The sequence below is a fragment of the Mustelus asterias genome, chromosome 24 (assembly GCF_964213995.1).
Source record: "Mustelus asterias chromosome 24, sMusAst1.hap1.1, whole genome shotgun sequence".
Taxonomy (NCBI): Eukaryota; Metazoa; Chordata; class Chondrichthyes; order Carcharhiniformes; family Triakidae; genus Mustelus; species Mustelus asterias.
Window position 1 is genome coordinate 46,150,700 of NC_135824.1, and position 18,144 is coordinate 46,168,843.

The 18,144-nt window shown below is 50.1% G+C and overlaps 1 protein-coding gene across 2 annotated transcripts in view; it reads right to left on the reverse strand.

Annotated features, from left to right (window-relative positions):
- Positions 1–318: 318 nt before the first annotated feature.
- The window catches only part of LOC144511363 (uncharacterized), a 208,045-nt gene continuing 190,219 nt past the window's right edge, over positions 319–18,144 (reverse strand). For both annotated transcript variants that reach the window (XM_078241652.1, XM_078241653.1), the window contains exons 3-6: positions 13,206–13,329; positions 11,402–11,558; positions 10,741–10,934; positions 319–8,968 (exon numbers count right to left, since the gene is read on the reverse strand). In XM_078241652.1, the coding sequence (XP_078097778.1) occupies positions 1,943–8,968; positions 10,741–10,934; positions 11,402–11,549 (7,368 nt within the window). In that variant the 5' untranslated portion in view covers positions 11,550–11,558; positions 13,206–13,329 and the 3' untranslated portion in view covers positions 319–1,942. The remainder of the gene's footprint in view (positions 8,969–10,740; positions 10,935–11,401; positions 11,559–13,205; positions 13,330–18,144) is intronic.

The following is an 18,144-nucleotide window of genomic DNA, read 5'->3' on the forward strand; positions in this document are numbered from 1 at the left end:
CTGCACCGACCACAATCCCACCCAGGCCCTACCCCCACATATTTTACCCGCTAATCCCTCTAACCTACGCATCCCAGGACTCTAAGGGGCAATTTTTTTAACCTGGCCAATCAACCTAACCTGCACATCTTTGGACAGTTTACATCGGAGCAGCAATGTCGAGTTATTTGTGTCTCCTGCTTCCATTAACCATCTTAAAATATGATTAAAGTGTGAGGTCATATTTGGAAATTACATCAGGTTAGGAATATCTTTTAGTTTGGAGGCTAAAATATTTTGCAGCAACTGGCAGGAAGGTATTTAAAGGATTTCAAGACATTCTCCTTTGAAACAAAGATTTAATAACTTTGGTACAGACAATATTAAAAGCAGAAAATTAACAAATCTGTAAAAGGTATGAACATTGCAAATTATTACATTCTCCAAAATAATTTCCTCACTCTCTCTCCGGGCAGACTGTGTAAATATGGTTTTAGTTCATTATTCCAGTGTCCATTCACACTAAACATCTGATAGTTGGCAAACAAACAGCCTTCAAAGGAATCGAAGAATCAAAGTGTGTAGATGAAGTGAAGCAGGTAGGAGCGTGACTAACAGGAAAGAGTAACACTCACTCTTCAGCAACCTGAACAGTTTAACCTGGCTTTGCCCAGAGATCCTGACTGATTTAACCCGACTGTCACCATTACTCCTGGCCAATTTAACCTGACATCACCAGCATCCTCGACCTAGTCAGTGTTAATGAGTTGGAGCAGAAATGTCAGGGTGAGAAAGATGCCCAGCCACCATTCTGACCTGGCTTGTCACCTACTCCAGCAATTAACCCTTCACACACTAAATGTACCTGAAAAGCAGGCAGTAAACACACTTGGAATGTAAACTGTTAATGGAATATAAACATTTAGAATTTTCTCAATCGGACTCCATAAGAATGCGTAATAATCCTCCAATTCCCCTGTTCCAGGGACGGGAGTGAGCAATCCTTAAGTTTTGACACCTCCCTATAGCCTGCCTTTAACATGTTGACACAAGTAACTCCATACGGTTATAACAATACTGCTGGAACCTGACTGTGTATACGGCCAGTCAGCGATCCCAGGCAGCCGCCTTCCATTCGACACCTCACCCTTACTGCTTTGCAAAGCTCTGGTGTTTAATAAAAATGAAGCATCAGTATATTAGACTGGCCACTGATCCCTGTAAGACGATAACCAGGACCTCGCCAACGGATTCACAGACAAAGCAAACAAGATGGGGCAGGTTCACCCCCTATCGGAATTCATTCACCTCTCTCACCCCACTCACCCTTTGGGGTCCATTTACCTTGTAAACCACCACCCCCCCCCCCCCCCCCCCCCCCGGGGCTGAATTCACTCTCTCGGCCTCACTTTCACCCTGAGACTCATTCACCCGAGGGATTCCTCCTATTTAATCATTTTCCCACCAAACATCGTCCTCTCAGATTACAAAATGAAATGTTCGCCTGTACAAGCTGTGAGCCAAGGCCTGGGCTTTTAATCTACAATTAATACGTTAGGGCCACAATGCTTTGGTAAGATCGCCAATCTAAAGCGTAAGTTTTGAAGCAACCATGAGAAGATTAAAAGTGAGTGCCTGCGATGGAACGTGTTGGTGAGTGTTAGTCACAGAGAAGGTTTTACACGAGTTGCATTCTGTGCACAGTCTTACATTAGAATTGACATACAGTATTGGAAACAGCTTTAACCATCACTTCGAGCCCAGGGAGGCTCCAGCCAGTATCTTTTTATGCCAAACTGTAGTCCAGTCATTATTATCTGCTTGTGCACCAAAACGCAGGCACGCTGTTAATTTGCCGGAATGTTCCAAGTGAGGGAGATCTGTACAACACAAAGGTCTCTGTCCATTCAGGGACTGGTGCTGGCATGGAGTCTTCATTGCCCATCTGCACCGCATCCTTCAGTTAAATGCTGGTCGGTTTATCGGTCAGAGTTTCCGTTTTCGTCTGCTTTCTGCCCTTGGACACGGTCACAGAGCCTTGCCCGTCCAAGACCTTCTCCTCGGAGCTGTGCTCCTCGTGGTAGACGGTTGTGAAGCCGATTCTGGGCACTTGGAATTTAAAATGGCGCGTGCTGGACTCCGCGTCTTCCAGCTGCAGCTCCGAGACGATGTTGTTCTGATATTCTGCTGAGCTGAGCTCCAGCACCCCTTTAGACTTGGGGCCAAGAGAGAACTTTGGGAGTTTGAATTTAGCTGACTTGTCCTTGATTTCCGGCTCTTCTCTCTCCCCGCCGTGGCCGTCTGCGCCCCCCTTTGCTTTGTGTTCCTTGCCAGAGTCAGCCAAGGATGTGGCGGCGCCGTGAACAGAATACGATCCTTTGAATTTACCCGAGGTAAAGCCCACTGATTTTGACTTGCTGGTTTTGGTGTGCCCGGCATCACCTCCGGACTCCAGCAGTGCCAGCTCGGTCCTGGCGGTTGATGTCACCAGCTTTGACGCCTCTGCATCTTCGTCCTCTTGTGCCCTTTCGTGCCCTTTCTTTTTGAAACCCGACAAGGTTATTTTTGGCCCCTTGACCTTTCCGCCTCTGACCGCTCCTCCATTAACTCTGGGCGATGAAGTCTTGAAAGATTGGTCAGAGCCGGATTGGGGACCCGCATCGTCTTTCGACAGCAACATCTCCGTTTTGACCAGCTCGAGGCTTTGTTCGCTGTCGCCGTCTTTGGCCTTCTGGTAGGGTGAGGAAAACTCCACTTTCGGAAGTTTGATTTTGCCAATCATTCCTTGGCTCTCGCTCTCCCCATTGATGTGGAGCCCCGATGTATCGCCTGGCTTCACTGCGACGGATGAACCAGGCCCGCTCAGAGAGATGTCAACTGTGGGAATTTTAACCGGCGTGAAGTTAACCTTCGGCAACTTCAGTTTCAGTTTGGATTTTCCCTCCAAGCTATCTGTGTCATCGCTTTCCTCAGCTCCTGCCGCCTTTTTCCGGCCAGTGTGAATTTCCCAATCCTCTCCTTTTCTGGCAGATGTTTCTGCCTCTGAACTCCCATTAAACTCTGAGATTTTATTTTTCGACCAGGAGATCCCAAAGCTGGGCATCTTCACCTTGGACATTTTCAGTTTGACCTCTGAACTATCGGCCTCTGGCGGAGTTCCAGCGCCAACGCTTCCCTTTGCAGCTGCTGATTTACTGTGCCCTTTGTCCTTGGGTGACGATGTCTTTGGAAAGCCAAACAGCTGCTTTCTAGCTTTGTCGGTCTTTAGTTTCGCCTCAGGTCCTGTCAGTTCAATATCGGCCTTGAGTGAGGTATAACTGACATCCCTGCCCTTTGTTGTGCCTTCGCCCTTAGCCACACCAGTGGTCAACCTCGTCTCCTCTTGCGGTGAGACTTTTGGCAACTCCACACCAAACTTTGACATTTTCTCTTTGAGTTTGCTCAACCTGCCCTCTGAACCGTCCAGCTCTGCTCCCGTTGCGTCGAGTCCAACTTGCAGGCCTTTAATGCTCACCTGTGGACCTTTAGCCTCTGTTTTAGCCTTGGACACCGAACTGCCCGCAGTAGCCCCTGTGCTGCTCCGATCTCCAGATGGGTCTTGACTTTTGTCCTTCGACTCAGTCGAGCCGAATGAGGGAAGCTCGATCTTGGGCATCTTCAACTGAAGGATGTCAGCATCGGCCTCCTGAAAACCCCCCTTGCCCTCCAGTGCGCGCAGGTCCATTTGAGTGCCACTTCCCTCCATGCCAACTGATGACTCTCCGATCTTGGGCGTTAAAATTTCAATGGTGGGCATCTTAAAGAACCCCGTTGAGGATATTTCTTCGGAACTTGCGCCACCTTGACCAGCCTGTCGAACATCTACACCTGCTTTGACCTCAACTTTTCCTTCCCCAAATGAGTCGTCTTTGGGCAAGTCAATCTCAACTTTGGGCATCTTTACCATCAACATCTGGAACTTGCCATCCATGTCCACCTCTGGACCCTGAACATCTATCTCGGCTTTTGACCTTCGGACGCTTGTTTCTGACACTTTCACCTTTGTTTCCACCGTGGCGCTGCCATCTTTCCTGCCGCTGTCGGAGATGTTAAAATCAGGCATCGTAAGTTTAGGCATTTTGAACCAAGATTCGGAACTGTCCACGCTTGCATCTGGGGCCTGGAGCTCACCTTTGACCTGTACTCCTTTTGTCCCTTTCACGTCAACTTTGGCTTCCCGGTCGGTGGAGATGACCTTACCTTTGGGTGAACTCCTATCGATATCAATGTCCACTTTCGGTGTGGGGATGGTGACTGACGGCATCTTAATCTTGAACTTTTCTGACTTTCTGCTACCATTTGCCTCGAGGTCTCCCTCGGCCGGCCCAGACACACCCGCGCTGGTATCCACCTCCCCCTTTCGGCCTTTCCCCAGTGAAATTCCAAGCATGGACATTTTGGATTTGGATGCTTTACCCTTTCCGTCCGAGCCCTCCAGTCCCAGACCGGCCTCCATCTCGGTGGATTTGGGCGAAGTCCCAAATTTTGGGAGCCTCAGCTTCAGTTTCCCTCCCTCTGTTTCCTCCTTGGGTTCAGCTGCCTCACCTTCGGCCTTGACTTTTGTGCTGATCTGAAATTTGGGCATTTTGATCTTGCCCCCTTTGATTTTCCCCCCTGGGCTTTCCAGCTCCACCTGAGGGCCTTTAATCTCTGCTTTTGACTTTGCCTTCGATTTGTCCGTTGGGAGGCCGGCGTCCAGCTCAATGTCCTTTGCCTCGGCTGTGGAAGTGCCGAAACCGGGCAAAGAAACCTGAGGCATCTTTATTTTGAATTCGCCTCCTGCAGGGTGAGGCTCCACTTTGGAGTCTGGTGCCTCACGAGCCAACTTCCTGTCTTTGGACAAAGTGATATCAAGGCTGATATCCGGAGCCACGATCTTTGGTGGTGAGAACTTTGGCAGAGAAAATGCAGGCAGTTTAAATTTTCCTTCCGTATCTGGTCCCTCGGCCTCAAGTAGAGAGGCATCCATCTCGACGTCAACATCAGACTGTTTAACTTTGGGTAGAGAAATGTCCACTTTAGGCATTTTTCCTTTGAACATCATCCCTTTGCCTTCTGTATCCTCCACAGATGCTGAAACGTCAGCGCCCGCCTCCTTTTCCTTTGACCCCAGCAAGCCAAACCTGGGCATCTTCAGCTTGAGTTCCAGGTCTTGGGGTTCAGAGCTTAACAAAGCCTTGCCTTCAGCCCTTTGTACGGAGGTGTCGACCTTGGGAATGGAGAAACTGAGGTCAACATCTGGAGCCTTCACTTTGGGCACCGAAATGTCGACTGACGGCATTTTCACCGAGGGGAATTTCTGTTTCTCCTCCGGGTCGGGCACTCCCGTTTTCCCCTTCACTTTCGGAATCTTTAATTCTCCCCCGTAGCTTTTCAGTTCGACTTCTGAGACATCGACTTCCGGCCTTCGCAACAACCCCTCGGTGTCTGCCGGCTTTACCTGAGGCACCGAAATTTCAATCGAAGGCATCTGTACACTTGGCATTTTCAACTTGCTGCCGGAACCTTCAGCATCTAACGTTCCAGATTTGGTTTTGGCCTCTACGTCCAGGTCTGCTTCGACTTTTGGTCCGAATATCCCAATGGTGGGCATTGTAAAAGAAGGCATCTTGAGTTGGATGTCAGGTCCTTCAGTGGTCAGATCGGCCTTGGTGCTGATGTCCATCTTTTTCATACTGGCACCAGGGTCCTTACCCTCCGTTTTGCCCTTTGCTAGACGGGTGTCTGAAGGAAGACTCACTTCGGCTTCGAGAGATTTGCTTTTAAATGCTGAAATCCCAAATTTGGTGGATTTCATAAAGGTCGATTTTCCTTTTCCCTCGGGACTCTCTGCTTTAAGTTCTGGCCCTTTAACTTCGACCTTGCCTTTCGGAGTGTGTTTATCAACGTCAGGGCCAGGCATAGAGATGTCAGTGCCTTCCTCGTATTTCTTGGAGGTTCCAAATGTCGGCATTTTGAACTTGGGCATCTTGAGCTTGCCTTCTTTCCCTTTCAGTTTTGGATCATCAACATCTGCATCGACAGATGGTCCTTTGATATTGACGTCGAGGGCCTTCCCTTGAACTTTGCCCTTTGCTGCTGGAGAGGGCGTCTTTCCGTCAACCTTTGACCCACTGCCGTCTGACTCCTTACTCTTTGAGCCAAATTTTGGCAGTGAGAGTTTGGGCATTTTGACCTTGGCATCAGGCCCTTCGAAGCTAACCCCTGCTGGATGGCCACCTCTCTCAATCTTGGCATCACCTTCAGCGGCGGAAGTCGATTTAATCGAAGGAAGGCTGATATCGATGTCCAGGAACTCAGTCTGAAGGGCAGGAATATCAATTGTGGGCATTTTCATCGAAGGCATTTTCAGTTTCAGCTTTGAGCTCTCGTCCTCTTCCACTTCGGCCTTCCCCTTTGAGACCTTTGCGTCCCGTTTACCGGTTTTGATGTCAGCCTTAATCGTTGGGCCGGACACATCCACTGCGCCCGCTTTCAGCTTTGGAAGAGCTACTTCAAATTGGGGCATTTTAAGCTTTGCTTTCCCATCCATGTCCTCAGCTTCCAGTCTTTTCCCTGCTTTCACATCAACGTCTGCTCCAGCCTCTTTGCTCTTCATTGAGATATCAAACTTTGGAAGTGATACCTTTGGCATTTGGAAGGTGACATCGGGGCCTGTCAGGGTAACTCCAGCCCTCTGATCCTCTCCACTAATCTTTGGTGATTTAACACTGGCACGAAGACCCTCCCCTTTGACAGCAATGTCGCCAACTTCTGCTTTCTCTTTGGGAAGGCAGACATTAATATCCATCTCTGGTAGTTTTATCTCAGGCGCTGAGATGTCAAGCGTTGGCATTTTAACTGATGGCAGTTTTCCCTTAATATCCACCTCACGGCCGCGTACATCCCCTGCCGCCTCCTTGCCGCTGGCTGACGTACCAAACGTTGGCAGTGACACTTTGGGCATCTTTAGCTGCAGAGTGAGTGCCTCTGGACTCACTTCGGAAGGTTGGCTGCCAAGCTTTGGCGATCCGATGCTGACTTTGGGAATCTTGAAGCCGCCTTCGACAGCCGGTGCTGGGACCTCTGCCTTACCCGTTGAAAGGTGGACATCAGGGATCTTTATCTCGGGCGCCGAGATGTCAATTGTTGGCATTTTGACGGATGGCAGTTTTCCCATGATGCCGAGGCCAGGGCCACTCACATCGGCTTCAGCAGCAAGCTCTGCCTTGTCTTCCGCGTGTTTGATTTTGGGTAGAGACACTTCAAATTTGGGGATCTTCATCCCTTTGAACTTGGCATCTTCGCCATCTGCCTCCAGTTTTGCATCTACCTTTGCCTCAGCCTCCTTGCTGCTTGCTGAGATGTCAAACATTGGCAGTGACACTTTGGGCATCTTCAGCTGCAGATCGAATCCCTCGGAACTCACGTCAGGTCTTTGACCATCAGCCCTTGGCGCGCCAATGCTGACCTTTGAAGTTTTCAGGTCAACCCCTGGGGAAGAAACCTCTACTTTCCGAGCAGGAAGCTGAACATCTGGAATTGTTACCTTGGGCGCTGTAATATCAATGGTTGGCATTTTCACCGAGGGCAGTTTAATCTTTGCTTCAGGTCCTTCCAGTTGGGGGCCCTTGATATCCATTTTGGCTTTGGAGACCTGTACTCGGGCTTCAGTCTTTGGTGGGGAGCCAACAGGCTCAGCCTCACCTAGTTTCATTTTGGGTAGAGAGACCTCAAATTTTGGCATCTTCAACATTGAGCCTTTGGCATCTGGACCTTCGTCTTCCATTTCCTGGCCTTCTTTGCCCTTGGTGGAGATGCTGAACTCTGGGAGGGACACTTTTGGCATCTTCAGTTTGAGCTCAGGTCCTTCAATGCTGCCCTTGGATTTTTGGATTTCTCCCTCAACCTTCGCAGCTCGAATGTCGGGGGCCTTGCCATCAAGTCCCGCGCCTGAAACGTCAGCCTTACCCTTTGGGAGACTGATATCAAAATCCAGCACCTTGACCTTGGGGGCGGAAATATCAATTGTTGTGATTTTCTGGGCAAGTTCTTTAACTTTTCCTTCCAAGCCTTCTGTCCTATAACTACCGATGGCAATTTCGACACCTCGTGGAGCCACATCGACTTCTTCACTTTGTTTCATTTTTGGTACAGAGATGTCAATGCTGGGCATCGATATTTGGGGCATTTTCAGTTTGCCCTCTGGGCCCTCCACCTCACCCACAGCTTCTTGACTTTCCACTTTGACCTTTGGGCCTGTTATCTCGGCTGCCTCGCCATCTTTTAGGGCAAACGATGGCATCTTCAGCTTGAAGGCAGGTCCTTTCGCACTCAGGTCACCTTCCACTGACGGGCCTTTGACGTCGAGTTCAGCTTTTGGTAAGCCGATGTCTATTTCAACCTTCGGGGCTTTCGCTGGGATGCCAAGAACCAATTTGCCTTCAGCTGCCTCTCCTTCAGCTCCGCCGGACACCGCGAGTTCAGTTTTAGCTTTAGAAATGGGGACATCTACTTTCTCCTTCTTAGCTTTAGGCAGCCAATCGAGAGTCGGCACCTTGGCGTCGGCTTTCACTCCGGCTCCTTTGCTGTCTTTAGCTGTGAGCTGTGGCGGCCTCACCGAGACGGTGCCTTTTGGCTCAGGGGGTTTCAGCCCAACGTCCACCTTGGCCTTCCCCGACTCCCACCCCCGCAGCCCCGGGAACTTGAGCTTCTTCTTCTTGTCTTTCACGTGTCCCTCTCCCAACGAGAGTTCAGCTTCCACCTCCGGGTGCGTGAACCTGCCCTCACCTTTCAAAGCCGCTGCGTCCTTGGGGGAAGTGATGGTCAGCTTCTTAAAGGTGGAGAATTTGGGAAAGGCAAACTCCACGTCTACCGGCACATCCAGCTCCACATCCGCCTCATCCCTGCTGAGGACCTTCCCCTTCATTAGCTTCTTGGTTTTCTTGATGGGCGAGATGCTCTTGACACTCTAAACAAAAGACACAGACATTAGTCCTTGCTCTCCTTAACTACGGCCTGTCAATTCAAAATCATTTTTAAAATTAATTTGTGGGACATGGGTGTCGCTGGCTGGGCCAGCATTTATTGCTCTTGAACTGAGTATCCCACTCAGCCATTTCAGAGGGCAGTTGAGAGTCAACCACATTGCTGTGACTCTGGAGTCATCTAGAATCATAGAATCCTACAGTGCAGAAGGAGGCCATTCGGCCCATCGAGCCTGCACCAATCACAATCCCACCCAGGCCCTATCACTGTAACCCCGTGCATTTACCCTAGCTAGTCCCCCTGACACTAAGGGGCAATTTAGCATAGCCAGTCCACCTAACCCACACATCTTTGGACTGTGGGAGGAAACAGGAGCACCCGGAGGAAACTCACGCAGAGGCGGGGAGAATGTGCAAAGTCTGCACACACATAGTGACCCAAGCCGGGAATTGAACCCAGGTTCCTGACGCTGTGAGGCAGCTAACCCCTGTGCCACTGTGCTGCCCTCCATGTAGGCCAGACCGGGTAAGGACAGCAGATTTCTTTCCCTCAATGACATTAGTGAACCAGATGGGTTTTTCTGACAATTGACAATGGTTTCACGGTCATCAGTACAATTCTTAATTTATTGAATTCAAATTCCACCATCTTCCATGGCGGGTTTCGAACCTGGGTCCCCAGAACATTAGTTGAGTTTCTGGATCAATAGTCTAGCGATAATACCACTAGGCCATCGCCTCCCCAGTTTAGCTGTTCCTGAACAACATCCAATGTGGTCTACACCCAGCATATTCCCTACTGGAAGAAGGGACTTGGCACAGGAGGAGGCCATTCAGCCCCTCGCAAGGAGCTGACTAGCTCACTTCCATTCCTAGCCCTCACTATAGTCAATCTTCGAAAGTAGATTAATAAACAATCGCTGGCTGTCTTCGATTTGTACAATCGCAAGTTTTACTCATTCAAATTCAAGATTAACGATCTTATCAATTTTGGTCTTAATCAACACTGGACAGGCTGAAATATAGTTACAAAACAGAAAATGCTGGAAAATCTCAGCGGGTCTGGCAGCATCTGTGGAGAGAGAATAGAGCCAACGTTCCGAGTCTGGATGAACCTTCATCAGAGGATGATTCTGACGCAGGGTCATCCAGACTAGAATGGATTTGTTGCTTCCAGTTTTAGACTCAAAGAATCATAGAATCCCTACAGTGCAGAAGAAGGCCATTCAGCCCATCGAGCCTGCACCGACAACAATCCCATCCAGGTCCTATCCCCGTAACCCCAGGTATTTACCCTGCTAATCCCCCTGACACTAAGGAGCAATTTAGCATGGCCAATCAACCGAACCCGCACTTTGGAGTGTGGGAGGAAACCGGAGCACCCGGAGGAAACCCACGCAGACATGGGGAGAATGTGCAAACCCCACACGGACAGTCACCCAAGCCGGGAATCGAACCCCAGTCCCTGGCGCTGTGAGGCGGCAGTGCTAACCCACTGTGCCACCCATATCGGACTGCCCATTTCACAGCCGTCCCATGGGGAGAGGTTGCTGAGGGGTATGTGACTGCCCTTTTCACGAGAATAATTAACCATTGAAATGGAAACCAGGTCGTGTACAAAGCAAGCGATGGGTTTGCTGCTTCCTGTTTTCTGTGCCACTGTAAAAGTAAAAATTCACCTGCCTTGTTTATAGAAAGTTGCCACTTGGTGAAGAAGATTCCAGAATAATCCAGGACTTTTGTTTGATGATCTTACCAGTTTAGTCTTTTTGGCTTCTGGCCCTTTCAGTTCAAGGCTCCCAGTCTCTGCTGAAATAGCCACATCAGCACTGGGCACGGTCCGCTTCAGGCAGAAGGCAACTTTGTACGGCTCTGCGCTCTGAAGAATCTTCATCACATCCTCATACTTGGCATTGTCAAAGTAGACCTTAGCACTGAGGAGCTGGTCCCCTGCAGACACATCCACAAACAACCGTCAGTGAGAGAGGAGGGAAAACATGCTGGCTTTCCACTGTTAGGCATCGGGGAGGAGGGACAATCCCACTATCCCAGAGGGTAAAATGACAGTGTGTGACCCAGTGTTCCAGAGTGTGAATGGACGCTGTGTGACCCAGTGTCCCAGAGTGTGAAAGGACAGTGTGTGACCCAGTGTCCCAGAGTGTGAAAGGACAGTGTGTGACCCAGTGTCCCAGAGTGTGAAAGGACAGTGTGTGACTCAGTGTCCCAGAGTGTGAAAGGACAGTGTGTGACCCAGTGTCCCAGAGTGTGAAAGGACAGTGTGTGACCCAGCATCTCAGGTGGTGCCCCCATTTGTCAAGCTTGCGAAAGTCGAAGGCATTTATTTACCCAATGTCTTGTGCACAGTTACAATCTGGATGTGCCTACCCTGCCCTGACCCGGTCTAAAACACAGCTTACCTTCCTTCAGATTCAGGGCTCTTGCAGCCCTTGACTCCTTCAGAACCTCCTTGACAAAGATTCCTTCCTTCCCTCCACCAGCCACACGAAATCCTGTCGCCCCGACCTCTGCTGTCGTCTCCATAATTAATTCCACCATCTCTGACATCTTGACCTCCTGATGAGGGGAAGGAGACACAGATTAGATGTGGGCACGTGCGATGCCCCCCTCCTTGTGGCTCCTGGTCAAACCTAGATGTATCTATCAGTAACTGCCGACCCGTGTGTCATTCTCTCCCTCAATATCTTGGAAGGATAGGTGTAGGCTCTGACTGGTTGCGATGAATGGCACTGATCCTCTCTGGGAGGGGAATGGGTTGGATTATTCAGGGATGAAATATTATAAATGAGAGGGTCAGGATCAGAGGCAGAGTCGGGAAAGACAGATCATCAAAAGGATAAAGGAATTCTGAAAAACACGCAAGAACATTAAAGTTCTCTTGCGATGGGGTCCAGTGGGCCGATGGAGATACCAACAGCCTCCAGGTCAACCCAACAGGCAAATATATCCCCCTTCCTTTCGCATCGCTGGATCACACTCCCACAACTCCCAAACTAACAGCACCGTGGAAATACCTTCACCTCACACATTACGACTCTTCCACCTTCTCCACGGCAGCGAGGGCTGGACAACATATTCCCTGTCAGTTATGTCCCATCATCTCCCTCACTCCCCTATCTCCCTCACTCCCCGATCTCCCTCACTCTCCTATCTCCCTCACTCTCCTATCTCCCTCACTCTCCTATCTCCCTCACTCTCCTTTCTCCCTCACTCTCCTTTCTCCCTCACTCCCCCATCTCCCTCACTCCCCCATCTCCCTCATCCCCCTATCTTCCTCACTCCCCTATCTCCCTCACTCCCCGATCTCCCTCACTCCCCCATCTCCCTCACTCCCCCATCTCCCTCACCTCCCCAACTTCCTATCTCCTCTATCTCCCTCACTCTCCTATCTCCCTCACTCCCGTATCTCCCTAACTCTCCTATCTCCCTCACTCCCGTATCTCCCTCACTCCCGTATCTCCCTCACTCCCGTATCTCCCTCACTCCCGTATCTCCCTCACTCCCGTATCTCCCTCACTCCCGTATCTCCCTCACTCCCCCATCTCCCTCACTCCCCCATCTCCCTCATCCCCCTATCTTCCTCACTCCCCTATCTCCCTCACTCCCCTATCTCCCTCACTCCCCTATCTCCCTCACTCCCCCATCTCCCTCACTCCCCCTATCTCCCTCATCCTCTTATCTCCCTCACTCCCCCATTTCCCTCACTCCCCCATCTCCCTCACTTCCCCAACTTCCTAACTCCGCTATCTCCCTCACTCTCCTATCTCCCTCACTCCCCTAACTTCCTCACTCCTCCATCACCCTCACTCCCCTATCTCCCCCACTCCCCTATCTCCCTCATCCCCCTATCTTCCTCACCCCCCTATCTCCCTCACTCCTCTATCTCCCTCACCCCCTATCTCCCTCATTCCTCTATCTCCCTCACCCCCTATCTCCCTCATTCCTCTATCTCCCTCGCACCCACCATCGTGAGGTTGCTGAAGCCTCATGACCTCTGTGTGTTGCTAATAAAGTTATTCTCTGTCAGTGCAGACATTGCTGCACAGATGAAGCATCGAATCATCTGGTTTCCGAGTTGAATGTGGATGTGTCCAATTGCCAGTGTATCAGAAGCAGCAAAGTGGGTGATTTAACATCCATTGCCTGGGATATGAGCTGTGTTTAACATCAGGAGTCTGAGAGAGATGGTACTCTCGACATTACCTCGGTCACTCCACTCTGAGGCACAGACTCCACGTTGGCTTCAGTCGGGCACTGAATCGTTGTGAGAATTCTCTTTGAGTCGCGCAACGCTTTCTACCTCCTGGTGCAGTAGCTCCTTTCGAATCTGCAAATCAGAAAATCTCCTCAGAATTTAATCCTCCAGGCGCATAAGCCAAAACTCTTTGTGGTGATATAAACAGGGCCTAGTTTTAAGACTGATAAAATTGGATATCCTAAATTAAAGAATTGAGCATTTTGAAATCAAACACAGTCACACCTCAGGCAGGCCAATTGTACAATACACAAATGTGTCTGGGCCTGACCCATCAACCACCCATCAAAGGTCGTTACACTCTACTTGAGACTTAGCAGGAGATCATGGCACCTCATTGAAATGCATCAGTCTATTGTTAGAAGCCCAGATCGGGCCAGACTTTCTGTCACCAAGAGATCCTGTAGAAACCTTATCTGATAACAAGTTCAACAACATGGAGATGGACACCTGGGGGGCGGACCCTGGTGTCCTGTCAGGCAGACATCAAGAAACACACTGGGTATTGGAACCCCCTCCTGGGACCTCATTGGCTGGAAGCCAGAGAAGTTTCTGGAAAGGCAAGCAGGCTGGGGATAAAGGGACACACTCAGAGGCACAAGCAGCGAAGACTCGACAGGGGAGGCGGCTGTGACCATTCGGAAGACTGACCAGAGAAGGAAGGAAGGAAGAAGCGGCCATCGAGACTCACCTTCATGACGACAGACCAGAGGGACTCAGAGAATCGGGCCTGCAGTTTAACCAAGCCATCTTTACGGGTAGTATACTTGAATCTGGGGTATCCTCTTGTTTTATGTGGGTAATTTAAGGGTTAATAGTGTTATTATTAATAAACTTGTTGAACCTTTACTTGTGTTTGTCCTTTGTCCACCTTGCAAATAAGGGCACCGGGGTAAAACCTTAGAGTAAGTAAACTGGTTGAAAGTATCTGAGAATTAACAGGTACAACATCTTACACCTCCCCCTCTACCGAATCGGAGGGGGTGAGGGTCCGGCAACGGAAATTTCCGTTAACCTCAGGCGGGATTTCCCAGCCGCGCTCGCCCCAAAACCGGAAAATCCTGCCAGAAGTCAACGGACCTTTGCATGGTCTGCCCCACCGCCCGCTACGATTCCTGTGGCAGGCGGGACGGGAAGATTCCCCCCATACAGGTCATTCCCAAAATAACACTGCTTGGTAACCTAACAAAAGCCTCACGGTGAGTGGGTGGACTTGAGGAGACATCACAAGAGGAGGAGGCCATTCAGCCCCTCAACCCGCGCCGCTATCATGGCTGATCTGCATCTTAATCCTAATTTCTTGCTGGGGTTCTGTACCTCTCCAGACGCTTACCTAACATAGTCCCATTGAAGTTTTGACATTTCCAGTGGACATCCTGCCTCTCCACTTTTCCCTGCCTTTAATAAGGTGAAGCAACTCTCCCTGATATCATCCCAGATAACACAGCTTCTTATTTGCTGAGGTTTGCTGAGAAGGTGGGTGGTAAGATGGGGACAAGTTGGGGTTGAGGGATATGAGGAAAATGGCAGATGGGACTTCTGATTATTGGCAGAAGCAGGGTCAGTGGGGCTGAAGAATTTGGGAAGAAGGTGTGTCAATGGCATTGAGGGATACGGGGAGTGGGTTGGTGATTCTCAGGGATACGGGGAGTGGGTTGGTGATTCTCAGGGATACGGGGAGTGGGTTGGTGATTCTCAGGGATATGGGGAGTGGGTTGGTGATTCTCAGGGATATGGGGAGTGGGTTGGTGATTCTCAGGGATACGGGGAGTGGGTTGGTGATTCTCAGGGATACGGGGAGTGGGTTGGTGATTCTCAGGGATACTGGGAGTGGGTTGGTGTTTTCCAGGGATATGGGGAGTGGGATGGTGATTCTCAGGGATATGGGGAGTGGGTTGGTGTTTTCCAGGGATACGGGGAGTGGGTTGGTGATTCTCAGGGATACGGGGAGTGGGTTGGTGTTTTCCAGGGATACGGGGAGTGGGTTGGTGATTCTCAGGGATACGGGGAGTGGGTTGGTGATTCTCAGGGATATGGGGAGTGGGTTGGTGTTTTCCAGGGATACGGGGAGTGGGTTGGTGATTCTCAGGGATATGGGGAGTGGGTTGGTGATTCTCAGGGATACGGGGAGTGGGTTGGTGACTCTCAGGGATATGGGGAGTGGGTTGGTGATTCTCAGGGATACGGGGAGTGGGTTGGTGATTCTCAGGGATACGGGGAGTGGGTTGGTGATTCTCAGGGATACGGGGAGTGGGTTGGTGATTCTCAGGGATACGGGGAGTGGGTTGGTGATTCTCAGGGATACCATCGAACCATAGAAAATTACAGCTCAGAAACAGGCCTTTTGGCCCTTCTTGTCTGTGCCGAACCATTTTATGCCTAGTCCCACTGACCTGCACTTGGACCATATCCCTCCACACCCCTCTCATCCATGAACCCGTCCAAGCTTTTCTTAAATGTTAAAAGTGATCCTGCATTTACCACTTTATCCGGCAGCTCATTCCACACTCCCACCACTCTCTGCGTGAAGAAGCCCCCCCTAATATTCCCTTTAAACTTTTCTCCTTTCACCCTTAACCCATGCCCTCTGGTTTTTTTCTCACCTAGCCTCAGCGGAAAAAGCCTGCTTGCATTCACTCGATCTATACCCATCAAAATCTTATACACCTCTATCAAATCTCCCCTCAATCTTCTACGCTCCAGGGAATAAAGTCCTAACCTATTCAATCTCTCTCTGTAACTCAGCTTCTCAAGTCCCGGCAACATCCTTGTGAACCTTCTCTGCACTCTTTCAACCTTATTTACATCCTTCCTGTAACTAGGTGACCAAAACTGTACACAATACTCCAAATTCGGCCTCACCAATGCCGTATATAACCTTACCATAACACTCCAACTTTTATACTCGATATTCCGATTTATACGGGGAGTGGGTTGGTTGCGTTGAGAGATACAGTGTGATCCGGGCAGGTGGTGATGAGGGAAGCAATGAGAGGCGAGTTATTGGAGTAAGGAATCCCAGCAGGTGCTCCTGCTGAGACACACGAGAGTAACATGTCCAGTACAGGCTCCTGCCGTTATTGCTAGTTAACAGGCGATTAGAGTGGGATCCCTGGACACGCTGCCAGAATATTCTCCCGCGCAGCCTGTGTTTAATCCAATAGGTTTATGCTGCTAATGGTTGTTCTGACCGCAGATGATGAGAGCACAGTACATGTGGGAGATTCAGTACACAAGTCCAGTGAGTTACTCACCTCATTATGAAAAGGTTTGTCAGCCGAGGGGGAGTGAAGCTAAGAGGTTGGCCCATTCCGAGAGCTGAATAAGGCATTCTGGGCAACAAGGTCATCTCCTTTGCTGCAAAAAGCTCTGGGCCAGAAACTGATGGAGTTCCAATCTGCCAGTGACTGCTTGGCCCAAATCAGAGTGGCACACCCATGCCAGTACCAGAGGCACCTGCTCTGCCAACAGCAGTCCCAACAACATTCAACTACTGAAACAACCAGGAGCTAAGGGTAGAAAGTGCAAACATTTTCCCCGGCTCCTGAGAAGCACAGGCCCAGGTGCACACTAGTCTAGCGTTTATGTAACTGGGTTAATAACCAAGAGGCATGAGTTCAACTCCCAACACATCCACTGAGGAAATTTGAATTTAATTAATTGAATTCATCCAGAATAAAAGCGACTGGAATGTTGTAAAACCCCACCTGGTTCGCTGGTGTCCTTTAGAGAAGGAAAACCGGCTGGCCTTACCTCTGCCGGCCAGTGTTTCTCCACCTTGATCCGAATGGAACTCATGAATTATAAACTCGCCTCCAGTGCAGAATGGATCAGGATTTATCCATATAGAGTGGCCAGGTTGCACCATCGTACTGTGCATAATCCCCAGATTCCTGTCCCTTTCAGTGTTAAAGTGTACAAATCAGGCCATCAACGAGGTTTCCCAAAAAGGCCTGCAACAGCCCTGATAGGTTGCATCTGAACAGAACTAGGACCAACTTCCTTGCAGGACAGTTTGCTTGTGCCATTGGAGAGGGTTTAAATTAACTTAGCAGGCAACCAGGAGGGGAATCCCTACAGTGCAGAAGGAGGCCATTCGGCCCATCGAGCCTGCACCAGCAACAGGCCCATAACCCCACGCATTTACCCTGTAAACCCCCCTGACATTATGGGGGGAATTTTCCCATCCCGCCCAGCATGGGAATCATAGTGGGCCGGGCATGGACTGCTGACCTTGGGCGGGATTTTCCCGTTTTAGGGCGAGCGCAACCAGAAGGGTCAATTTAACATGGCCAATCAACCTCACCCGCGCATCTTTCAGGCTGGGAGGAAACCGGAGCACCCGGAGGAAACCCACGCAGACACGGGGAGAACGTGCAGACTCCACACAGCCAGTGGCCCAAGCCGGGAATCGAACCCCGGTCCCTGGCGCCGTGAGGCAGCAGTGCTAACCACTGAGCTACCCTGCTTTATTATTTTTAAAAAACAGGGTACACAGTGCATTGATAGACACCAATAGCACTAGAGTAGTGTGCAGAGTGTGGTTAATAATGTTGGCCAACTGCAGATGCAGGTAGTCGCGATGAATTATTATGGCAATAGAACATAGAACATAGAAAAGCTACAGCACAAACAGGCCCTTCGGCCCACAAGTTGGACCGAACATGTCCCTATCTACTAGTCTTACCTATAACCCTCTAACTAACTTCCATGAACTTATCTAAAAGTCTCTTAAAAGACCCTATCGAATCCGCCTCCACCACCACTACCGGCAGCCGATTCCACGCACCCACCACCCTCTGAGTGAAAAACTTACCCCTAACATCTCCTCTGTACCTACTCCCCAGCACTCTAAACCTGTGACCTCTTGTGGCAACCATTTCAGCC